Source organism: Raphanus sativus, chromosome 2 (genome assembly GCF_000801105.2).
Source record: "Raphanus sativus cultivar WK10039 chromosome 2, ASM80110v3, whole genome shotgun sequence".
In the NCBI taxonomy this organism is placed as follows: Eukaryota; Viridiplantae; Streptophyta; class Magnoliopsida; order Brassicales; family Brassicaceae; genus Raphanus; species Raphanus sativus.
The window spans coordinates 28,438,455-28,450,675 of record NC_079512.1 but is presented as its reverse complement, the minus strand read 5'-3'; the positions used below and the strand labels follow the sequence as shown (position 1 = coordinate 28,450,675).

The 12,221-nt window shown below is 29.7% G+C and overlaps 2 protein-coding genes across 2 annotated transcripts; one reads left to right on the top strand and one right to left on the bottom strand.

The window, feature by feature from the left end:
- Nucleotides 1-3,076: 3,076 nt before the first annotated feature.
- Nucleotides 3,077-5,642, bottom strand: LOC108834308 (uncharacterized). Its single transcript, XM_018607652.2, has 5 exons — nucleotides 5,402-5,642; nucleotides 4,993-5,080; nucleotides 4,769-4,924; nucleotides 4,576-4,689; nucleotides 3,077-3,566 (listed from the first exon to the last, which is right to left on the bottom strand). Exons 2-5 carry the CDS (start codon nucleotides 5,074-5,076, stop codon nucleotides 3,192-3,194), a joined length of 729 nt encoding a protein of 242 aa, XP_018463154.2. The 5' UTR covers nucleotides 5,077-5,080; nucleotides 5,402-5,642; the 3' UTR covers nucleotides 3,077-3,191.
- A 550-nt stretch (nucleotides 5,643-6,192) lies between these two features.
- On the top strand, nucleotides 6,193-7,662 carry LOC108834306 (uncharacterized). Its single transcript, XM_018607650.2, is given in 7 exon segments — nucleotides 6,193-6,246; nucleotides 6,355-6,459; nucleotides 6,618-6,663; nucleotides 6,931-7,193; nucleotides 7,299-7,373; nucleotides 7,460-7,504; nucleotides 7,507-7,662. Coding segments are annotated over 7 exon segments (744 nt in total).
- The last annotated feature ends 4,559 nt before the right edge of the window (nucleotides 7,663-12,221 follow it).

Below are 12,221 nucleotides of genomic sequence, written 5' to 3'. Positions count from 1 at the left end.
GAGAGAGAGAGAGAGAGAGAGAGAGAGAGAGAGAGAGAGAGAGAGAGAGAGAGAGAAGATAATAATTTAAACCTCAAAGTATATTGAATTAAGTAATGTCTAAAATGCTTATAGTTTTGAACCACAAAAACTGAATGGAGAACAAATTTAGTTTTAGTAATACATAAAACATATGAATTGTATTTGAATAATACATATTTTATATTAATAATACATAAAACATCTGAAGACCAAATTTAGTTTTAATAATACATCAAACATTTGATTAGATATTAATAATATTTATACATAAAACATAAGAATCGTATGTTTAAAATAAAAATATGTTAAAATCTTAATCTTATTTTTTTAAACACTCATCAATACTGATAAAATCAGAGAGAGAGAGAGAGAGAGAGAGAGAGAGAGAGAGAGAGAGAGAGAGAGAGAGAGAGAGAGAGCCATAGAGAGATAAACAAAATGAGTTCGAGAGTAAGATGCAAAGAAAGAAATATAGAACAAGTTTGATTACACAAAAATTTACATACATAATAATTTGATTATATATTAATAATATTTATACATAAAACCTATGCAAAGAGTGTGATTACACAAATATTTACGTACATATAATTTGATTAGATATTAATAATATTTATCTTACTCGAATTAGATATTATACACAAAATCAGTTTTTTTTACATGGTTCAAAAATACAGCCAAGTTCTGTGGAATCCTTAGATGTTTGAAGTCAATGACCTATGAGGAAGGGATGTTATTATACAAAAATCATTCATATGAAAATCAAATTGTCTAATAATAATTATATCTTTATATGCAAGTTCTTGCAAATGAATCAGAGTAAGATAAATCACACCGGTGATATGTATAAACTATTGAGACTATGGAAAAAAGGTTTATGGCCAAGCTTTTCAAACCTCAACAGTTAAGGAATTGTATAGACATCGAGTCATTCTCACTCCTACAAATGATGAAGTGGATAAAATAAATGATTACATGCTTTCGCAGTTGACAGGTAACATGTTTTGTGTTTACTCTTATGTTCCAGTAAATTTTTACATATCACTAAAGTAAAGGATTTACATATGTTTCTATCTCAATGACGTCTATACCGTAAAATCAGCACCACCGAGATTAAACACAAAAAAAACACACAAAACCCAAATTCCAAACTATATATATATACTTTCTAATATTTCGAAAAATTGCTGATATAACCATCTCATCCCGCGCAAGGCGCGGGTAACTACCTAGTTGTTGTGTATTATGTTAACATGTTTTGGTCTATCTAAATTAAAGTTGGTATATGGCTGGTTTAATATTAGGGCTGGGCGTTCGGGTACACATTCGGGTTTCGGTTTAGTCCATTCGGGTTTCGGATTTTCGGGATCAAAGATTTCAGCCCCATTCGGATATTTCTAAATTTCGGTTCGGGTTCGGTTCAGATCTTTGCGGGTTCGGTTCGGGTTCGGATAACCCATTTAAAATGTTTTTAAATTTTCAAAATTCATTATACACTTTAATTTTTCATAATCTATAAAAAGATAATATATTACATATAAATTTTCATAACATATATGTCAAAATACCTTAATTTAACATATAAATTGATTTTTTTGAATATTTGGATAAATAATCAATAGATATTTAACTATTTTGGTGTTTTCAGTATATTTTAACTATTTTAAACATTTACTTTTGACTATTTTCATATATTTTCTGAGTATTTTGGAAAACTTAAAGGTATCTTATATATTTTTAATATTTTTAATATACATTATATATAAAAATAATGTATATATTTAAGTATATAAATTTATTTCGGATACATTCGGATACCCAAAATATTTTGGTTCGGATCGGGTTTGGTTTCGGTTCTTTAAATACCAAAATTTTGAATCCGTTCGGATATTTAATCAATTTCGGTTCGGGTTCGGTGCTACTTTTTTCGGATCGGGTTCGGTTTGGTTTTTCGGGTTCGGATTTTTTGCCCGGCCCTATTTAATATAGTAATATAAACCTACTGATATATTTAGTTAGTGGTTAATAACATGGTAAGATCTAATATTTATATTTAAATGAATGGGTGCAGTGACCTTGTATAGGTAGATTTTTTCAGAATGTTTCTCTTTTAATAAAATAGATTAAAAACTCCCGATAACAATATGTATTAATCAACATTTTTTCAAAAATTTATTAATTTAAAAATAAGAGTTACAATTATTTTAAACAACAGACCTGATGGCCTAATGTTTTTTTAACTATTTGATTTTAAGCTTTTCAATAACTGAGATATTTTAGTTCAAAAAAAACTGAAAATTCAGTCCAGCACGTCATTTTAAATAAGCATATAATCTAAAAATCATAGAATCACTTTTACCGGACAAAATATTCACTTTTTCATTTAAAGAAGATTCAAAAACAAAATACACTTATAAAATTAGTCTGCGGATTGCACAATGTCAGTAACTCATTATTTTAGAGAATACTCTCATTTTATTGTTAGTAAAACAAATAGATATTAGCTGATTTAAAAATTAAAAACAAGTTAATTATTTGTAAATTTAAGACTTTCCAAAAACACACAAACAAACAGCATAGCTGAATAACTAAATCACAATTAAGGTCCAACTTAATTATTTATTCAACCTCCTCACCATTATTTATATATACATATTAATATTACAAAGATAATATATAAGATTTTAATTTCATATTCACTGAAATAAAAAAATACAAAAGAAAATAAGTCCAAATTTGTCTAACAGTTTTATATCTATAATCAATCTAAATATGTATAATATATATTTATACAAATACAAATGATAAAATAGTGTAATTGTATTTATATATAGAAAATATCCGGGCATAGAAGTTTGTTCTTACGAAAATCTTCTCGGTTCTTTATTGTTTGGCACTATTCCAAAATATTTATAAATGAAATTTGACAATCGTGAGAGTCCGTTTGGCACTATTCCTTATATTTTCCAACATTTATCAAATATTTTATTAGGCATGCATATACTAACTTACTTTACTTATATAAAAAAAACAAATGATAACACGGTAAAAATACTAGCGAAAAGCATTGAATATTGCAATAATCTAATTCTCCTTGTTATGTTTTAAATACTAGCGAAAAGCATTGAATATAGCAATAATCTAATTCTCCTTGTTATGTTTTAAAGCTTCTAACACTCCCCAATCCACTTTAGTGCCTCCCTTTCAATAGGCCTCCAGAGTTCAATCTCAGCTTTGAGTTCCCTCATCATGAACTTGTCCTCATCACTAGGCACAATCCCAAGACTTACATGAATGCGTGCAAGCTTCACTCTTGCTTCCTTCATTTGTTGGAGTAATCCCAACACTTGCTGAGCTGCAAGGTATAGTTCGGAAGAGACTCGACACCAGTGTTCCGGTTCATCCTCTTGCGATGGAAGGCGGATGAATAACGCATCAAACCTCGGCATCAGATTCTTAGAAACTGTCACAACCCAACCAAGCACCTGAGGGCTAGTGCATCTCGCTATTTCCGCCCATCTAGCAACGGTGATCATCCGGCGCATCTGTCATAGTAATTAAAATAATCAGAACAATTAAAGGGACAATAACGTGCATACATAATCTGCTAAGGATAGAAGTTCCACAAAAGGGCACATCACGTCGAAAGTTTTAGGACAGCGTATCTTGAATATTTTTGGTTGTATTAGTGGATTGCGGTCTAGAGACTTGGGGAAACCATTAGAGATTGTAACTTATGGTTAGGGGTGGGCATTTCGGTTTAGTTTCGGGTTCGGTTTGGGTTTGGTTTGGTTTGGGTAATTTGGGTTTTATAAAACTTAAACCAATTAAAACCAAAGTAGCTTTGGTTTGGGTTCGGTTTGGGTTTAATTCGGTTTGGTTCAGTTCGGTTTGGTTTAGATTTAGTTCGGTTTACATTATTATGGTTTAGTTTGGTTCGGTGTAGTTTGAGTTGGTTATAAAATATGAAGGCATCAGTTTTATACTTTTATTAAAAAATAATCAACTCATAAATAATAGAGTGAAAACATAAAAACTTATGCTACATGATTTTGTATATAATAGTATTATTTGAATCGTATTTATAATTTTTTTTTTAAGATATGGAAGTTATGAAAAAATGAAAAACAAAACTTTAACTAAAATTTACAATATGTTAATACACATATATATATATCATATATATTTTTACTATATATATATTGGATTATCGGTTTGGTTCGGTTTGGTTCGGTTTAAACCCAAACCAAACCAAACCGTTCGGGTTGAGTAAAACATGAACCAATTGGGTTACATAAAAGTACGGTTTGGTTTGGTTCGGTTTAACTTCGGTTTGGTTGGTTCGGTTCGGTTCGGTTTGGGTTTTTTGCCCACCCCTACTTATGGTGATTTGTTTAGTTTAATAAAAAAAGATGCATTGAGACTACTATTTTTATTACAGAATATTTGGCCTATATCTTTCATAATACGATAAAATTTAGCCTAGTTTAATAATTCTCCCAAAACTAAATCAGGAAAGCAAAGGAAAGAGAAAATTTTAAAAAATTATTTTACCAGGCTAATTAGCTGGTTCAGCGATGAGCACGAGAAGAAAGGAAGAGCATAGTAAGCTACACGGTTGGTCCCATCATCAAAATCCTTCTGGTACTTGTCTAGTTTTGACAGTTTCTGTAAAGGATAAAAAGAAATTTGATTAACATCATCATTAGCTTTTGAAAATATAATACAAAAATTAATGCAAATATACCGTATCCAGAAGAAATGAGAGATACTCGAACTTTCTATTACGTATCAACTGATACGGCTCTGAATGATTCACATCATTGGCTTTCATCCAACTCAATCGTTCGGAACACAATGCCGGAACGTGAGTTGGATGAGCTGAAGCCGGTATGTCAGAATCCTACAGTTTTCAGTATATAGATTAGAAAATGAAAAGTAATCAAAATGTATTAAAATTGTCTAAATTACCTCTTTTCCAATGGCATCAGTGACTTCAGGACCAGATATGTACCTAGGCTTGAGCGAATAGAACTTTGGGTAGTTGACATCCATGGTGCTTGAAATAAAAAGTTAAAAAAACAGGTTCAGATTATATTTTCTGAAGTTAAACAAGTCAAAAGCTTTCATCTTGAAAGCAAAAAAACGAACACCCACGCAAAAAAAAAGAGAAAAAAAACTACACCGAAAGAAAAAATCCAGGGACATTTGACCGTTGAAATTTTGGAAATTTGCAAGTTTTAAAAACTGACCAGCTCGGATTTAACATATGAAGATGAACAAAAGTTGCAAACTTTGCAAGTTTTAAAAACTGACCAACTCGGATTTAACATATAAAGATGAACAAAAGTTGCAAACTTTGCAAGTTTTAAGAACTGACCAACTCGGATACGGAGAAGAGAAACGACACCTCCGGTCACCAAAGATCTACCAATCCGTTGTTATGCTCAGAATCCGAAAGAAGAGGAGGGGTGGGAGGCAGTCTCACAGTCTGACGTTGAATGCCGGTGACCAGAGAAGCCTTAGAAATCGTGACTTTTGAGAGAGAAAAGTATGAGCGCGTGGTGTGCACTGCCTCACAAAGGCTTTTTGTTTTAATTACTTCCCTTTATGAACAGCTTTAATTAAGCCATGGTATTTTTATGTAACATGCTACTAGGAAAAATGGAGTATAAGTTAACAAACGGTATACCGTATATCACCATATCAAGTTTGATTAATTACAGATATGAATTAGGTATATCACCATAGCATGTTACAAAAAGGAGTATAAATTAACAAACGGTATATCACCATCTCAAGTTTGATTAATTACCGATTAGTATCACTTTATTTTGAAATTCAAACTTGGTTAGATCAAACGTGAACCAAGTCTTTTTTTTTTTTTGATCGAAACGTGAACCAAGTCTAGGAATCGTTTTGTACCTAATTTTCTCAAATATAGTTAAAACAAATATGAAATGCTTACGTGTACTACGTAACTTTTGTGGGTATGCGACTAACGGGTCTATCGTTGATTTGACCAGCCACTGTTAAGCATCGGGAACTGTAACCGATATGATGATGGTCGATGGGGGGGGGGGGGGGGGAGTTTTGTTGAAGACTTGGTCAGATCAAACATTGATTGATGGTAACGGGTTATATTGAACCACTGGTTATCCTCAATGTGGAATGTTAAAAGGAACTGTTTTCAATGTTCTTCATTGGCTTCGTTGGCAGGAGCTGGTAAGAAGAAGATATTTGACCACATATACCTTCTTGGAGCAACTATGACAGAAATAAAGCATTGGACCTACTCAAAAATCACGGTGTTCAGCAGACTTTAACTGATAGGGATTAACAAAGAGCTCTCTTATGTTTGTTAACACTGTCTCCGATGATCAATCCAAACTCGGGACTAAGTATTCTGTTCCGCAGATTGCATTCTTTAACGGCATTGTAAGTTGCATTTGTACGACTTTATTTCATTAGAAATTTGAGTCTCCTGCATGTCTTTATCTTTTCTTGCTCTATGCCCACTGAGATGATTATGGGTTGTATTGAGTGAATAGCTGTGCTATTTGTTACTTGACATTGATGACTTTAAATTATGGCAGATAGAAGCAATTGCACAGGATGAAGCTGCCCAAGGTTGCATATCAGGTCTATCAGAGTCCCTGACTTCTATTGATGGTTAATATTCACTTGTCAATCAACTGATCATGGTGACTTCTAAAACTGTTACTATTTTACAGAGTCACTTGAAAGTACTCTCTTTGAGATTTTTGAAACGATAATTAACTTTGTTGCGTATATGCTTGTTGATCAAATACCCATCCATTCAATTTTTGTTGGTTGCTACAAAGTGTTTCATCCCCGTGTAGGACTGTTTGTTGGATCATACGAATATCAATTTTGAAAATTTCTCAGCATTACGGTTGACAGATCTTGTGTTGATATTTCAGTTACCAAGTGAAGCCAGCAGCAGTCAACAGCAAGTCCCTCCTGCATTCAAGAACTTTTCATTGTCGCAAAAGGAAAAAACTCTCAATGCACTTGTGAAGGACAAATGGCTGTGGTGCACAAGAGACTGTAACATTGGACTTGGTATAAGATCTCTTATTGACCTGCGCAGTTGGTTCAGGAACAATGATGTTAGATCTTGTGAGGTTTGCAATGAAGCTGGAGTAAAGGTCTGCTTTCTAAAGAAATCTGATAAGATTCACATATAAAATAGATTCTCACATTGTGATATGATATATTAGCTGCTGATTTGCTATCTGATGCTTTGTATTCAGGCGGATTTGTGTCCAAATGAAGGTTGTACGGTCCGGATACGCAAGTACTGCCTCAAAAGCTTGTTGTCTCAAAGGGTACACACACAGATCTTTGAAATGTATCTGAGTTTGACATCAATACTAGTATAGTATGTAACATTCTGATCATATTAAATTTGTAGGATGATAAAGTTTGTTCTGGATGCGGGAAGCCATGGCCTTTGGGTAGAGAGTTACAAGAGAAGAAGCTGTTGAAGCAGCAGTGAATGATGGTGAGGAGGAAACAGATACTGAAGCCACAGTTCTGAGATCCAAGAAAAGGAAAAATAGGAGCCAAAGAGACTCGGCTGAAAACGTCTGCCAAAGTCCTGCCAGTTTTAATTAATAATATATATATATATATATATATATATATATATATATATATATATATATATATTGAAGCCTGCTTTCCTACATATGTAATGTAAGTGTCCCATTTAATAGGTTCGTTTATTCAAGAAAATGATTATTTTCTCTGTAATGGTTGTAATAATCTGTGTGGGGTTTGTGTATACAGAGAGAGATTGTATGATATACTAATATATTATTCAGTTTGTATTGGCAGTTATGATCCGTGGTGACAATCTTTGAGTTATAACCAATATCAAGTTTATAACCTTCTGAGTAGGTTTTCACCTAAGACATGTAGTTATATTATAACTTAGTGTGTTGTTGACATGTGATTTCGGGCCTTTTTCTTGGTTAAGAATTTGGTTTGACATGTGATTTACTTGTACCGGTTTGGTAAGGTATTATCCAATATACTTGATATTGACTTCCACATTAGCTACCCTATTTGTTTTTAACTTTTCTTGCAATAAATTTGGGCCACTGACCTACATACAATGCATGAATCGCTTTAGAGATCATAGCTATAAAGGGTGCTTTAAATTGATAACTTTGCAACAACTCGGGGGTAGACAGCTTTGTTCTTTTCGATAACTTTTTCTTTTTGTTGAACTATGGCTATGACTGCATAGCATCATTGGCCAGAATATTGTGGAGTAAAAGAAAATTCTAACTGACTTATTCTGTTTTTGTCCCATCAAGTGAAAAACACTTTTCACCCATTTACTTTAAAAATATGCTAAAAGTAGAGCAAAATGTTACTCTACTTCTGTCAAAAGCAAAACTTTACCCTTGTTTCCACTTTTCTCTTTCCACAGTTTTGAACTTTCTTTTTTCCACTCATTTATATATAATGCCTTTTGTCTGTTAGTATCTTGGACTATTGTCTCGATCGGATTTTGTTTTGAGCGACTCGAAAATGGAACAAGAGAAACTCGATTGATCATTTATTAATTTGTTTTCTTTTACTTTCTTTCCCGACCTTAGAGATCGTGCACACGTATATAGTATTATCCAACCACCAGCTTTTCTAAAGATAATTATCAGTTTAACTATTTTGGCGCTTAGATTATACTATACTCCTCTAGTCACACAAATATCCCCTAGTCTATATTTGAGAAGTGATTTTGCCACATGTCATCTCCACAATCAATTTCACAAAAAAATGATGACATGGTTACTAAAATTGATGACATGGCTTATAGTTAAATATGACATGGACAATAACATTTATTGCTGATATATATTTTTGGTAAACTTTATAAAATATGGCAATAATTCATACATTACATTTAGTGCGATTTATATTTTTGGTAAACTTTTTAAAATATGGTAATAACTCATAAATCATCCCTAAAATAAATATATTCAAATATGAATTATAAATTTCGAAATTTTATTTAATTTTACTTTTATAATTATAAAATTTTTATTACTAAAATTTTCAAACTTTTCTACATCTTTTAAAAAAGTAAATAAATTTTTAATCGTAATATAATTAGTCTATTTTAGATATCTAAATTTTTAAAAAATATTGTTTAGTTTTAATCTCTATAATATTATTTGAGAAGTTAGTTTTCTATGTGTCGCGCTCCCGTTAATTCTTATGATGGTTAATTATAATAGTACCCTTAATGAATCAAATATATCTATTTGTCATTATTAAAAAGAAAAAATTTCCTTTTTATTTTGGTTTCCTTCTCTAAATAACCTATATAATGAAAAGAAATTTGTAAATTTTAAAAACGAAAAAATATCTTTTATATATAATGCGATTCATTAAAAGCAAACTTAACAAAATAATTTTGATTTTAGAGTAACTAAATAATTATCCCTTTAAAAGATAATCTTAAACAACATATTATATATTTTAATATAATTATTTTATTTTAATTAATCTATTTCTCAAATTTATTACAAAAAAAATTAAGTAACATAACACAAGATATTTTAATGAATAAAAATGCATCTTTTATTTTCTAATTAAGTATCCTTTTATATTTTCCAAATCAAATATATAATAAAGAAAGTATTTAGAAAATTTATAATGAAAACATTTTTATATGTGATGTGATTTCATAAAAAAAAAGAGAAAGTTCAGAAAAATAATCTTGACTTTATAAGTTTATAAGTTATTTTTATGCAACTTCGTACCGATCATGACTTTACTTTCTAATTTTGTTTTTGCAAATTAACATATACCAAATTATAAAAGATAGTAACATACTTACATATCTATGATGAAGAACCAAAGGAATACAATTAATTTAATTTGGTTGAGTTAAACTAGAAATAATATATTTTAGTTTGAAGGAATATATGTAACACAATATATCCACAAAATGAGTAATTGGACTAATCTAATTTTTAATACAAAATCAAACACTTAACTAAATATAATGTATTATTGTTCATATTAATATTTTTATAAATATAAACTATAGAACAATGTAACATACTATTAACTAATATGAGATCTCAATTAATATTATGAATATATATTAACCAACTATTGCAACTAAGTTCTTTTCTATAATTTATATATATGCATGAGGTTTCATAATACTATCGTTGTTATATTAATATCAGTAACTTTGAATCAATTAAAACTTTAATTTATTTTTACTATTTAATTCTAAAATAATTTATAATAAATTATACATAATATTTCTAAAATATATTTACAAATCTAAGGCAATATCAAATTAATTGTAAACAACAAAATTAATCAATATTTTAATCTATAGAATAAACAAATTATGGTTGAATCAGAAAATTAGATATTATCTTATATATCCAAAATTATACCTATGATTAAAATAAAATAATATTATTTGAAAAATAGCATACTGATTACAATATAAATTACATAGTAATTTAAAAAAAAAATATAGTAAACTATTTAATATATTCATTTTATAAATATTTATATCCGTGCATGCGCATGGGAAAATCACCTAGTGAGACAATATATGCTCACTAATTTGTAAAAACCTAAAACCGGAAGGAAAATAAAGAAATCTGAAAAAATCTCACAATTACTTCGAAATACTTTTATTAAAAATTTAATCGTTTAGGCGTCTAAATACATATGACCGGACATGTTTATCACCACAGAAGTTGAAGGAGATGCTTACCACAACTAAATGGGTACCTCAACTATCTTTTCTTTTTTGGTAAAAACCTCAACTATCTTTTTTACACATAAAAGAGAGATAATACTAGCTATGAACCTACTTAAACATGAAATTAGCAAATTAGGTAGATGTGGAGCTAACTTTATAAGTAACTGAGAGAAACATAAAAAGAAAGAACATATTTTTTGAGTTAACCGTTGAGTCCGGCGACCAAAATCAACTGAGTATTCCGTGGGTTTCAAAAATACAATTTTAAATTATCTGGTGGCCAACAGATATCGAATTGCAGATTTCCATATTGGTTTTATCCTTCAAGTGCCACTAATCTAAATCCCGCTGGTCAAGAAAGAACATTAGGCTTTGATTGAACAAATCAACCCCACATTCACAACAAGTATAAAAAAATACTATTTCATTTGACCTATATCTCTCTCTCTCTCTATATATATATATATATATAGGGAAAATCGCATTTTAAAACTTCAGAATGTTACTTTCTAGCACTTTAAACAATGAAGTTTTTCACTAGCACTTTAAACCTTGAAAGTGACATTTTTAGCATAACAAACCTCCAAACCAAATAGGTGACCGGTACTGTTCATCTTGTGATGAGGTGTCAGTTTTTTTTTGTTTTTTAATAATAAAAATAAATAAAATGCAGAAAAAATTCCAAAAATTCCAAAAAAAATTCTAAAAAGTTGGAAGTTCAAAAAAAAAATCTAAAATTTCGAAAACATAAAAATTAAAATTTCAAAAATTAAATTTAAAATTTCAAACTGAAAATAAAACAATTTATTTTAAATATGTTAATTTTAAACTTCACTAATAAATTAATTTCTTTTTAAACAAACTTAAATTTTCTATTTTTTTATAAATAATACCAATAGATCTCTTAACAAATATGTAAAATTTACATAACATAATAATAATAATTTTTTTCTTTTCTATATTTTTAAATGGTATGTCTCTTATCTAAGAAGTTTCACTCACACCAAAACCTAATATATATAAGAAAAAAATCTATTTTATTTAAAATTAACATATTTTTTAAAAAATAATTGTTATATTTTTAGTTTTGAAATTTTAATTTTAAGATTTTTTGATTTTTTTTTCCATTTTTTTATTTTTTTTTCAATTTTCTGTATTTTATTATTTAAAAAAAACTGACACCTCATCGTCAAATGAACAGTACCGGTCACTTATTTGCCTTGAAGAACAAGTAAACTTCATTGGAAGTTTGTTATGCGAAAAATGACACTTTCAAAGTTTAAAGTGTTAGTGAAAAAACTTCAGTGTTTAAAGTGCTAGAATGTGACACTCCGAAGGTTTAAAATGCGATTTTCCCTATATATATATATATATATATATCCCTAGCTCTGTATATTCAACTTCAGCTTCTTTCTAGCTAAAGCTTCTC

Excerpts from the sequence above, each read along its gene's own strand:
- LOC108834308 (XM_018607652.2), bottom strand. The coding sequence starts at position 5,076 with ATGGATGTCAACTACCCAAAGTTCTATTCGCTCAAGCCTAGGTACATA. Across the intron at positions 4,925-4,992 it reads CTGATGCCATTGGAAAAGAG|GATTCTGACATACCGGCTTC; the intron begins GTAATTTAGACA and ends TGAAAACTGTAG. Across the intron at positions 3,567-4,575 it reads TGAACCAGCTAATTAGCCTG|ATGCGCCGGATGATCACCGT; the intron begins GTAAAATAATTT and ends TTACTATGACAG.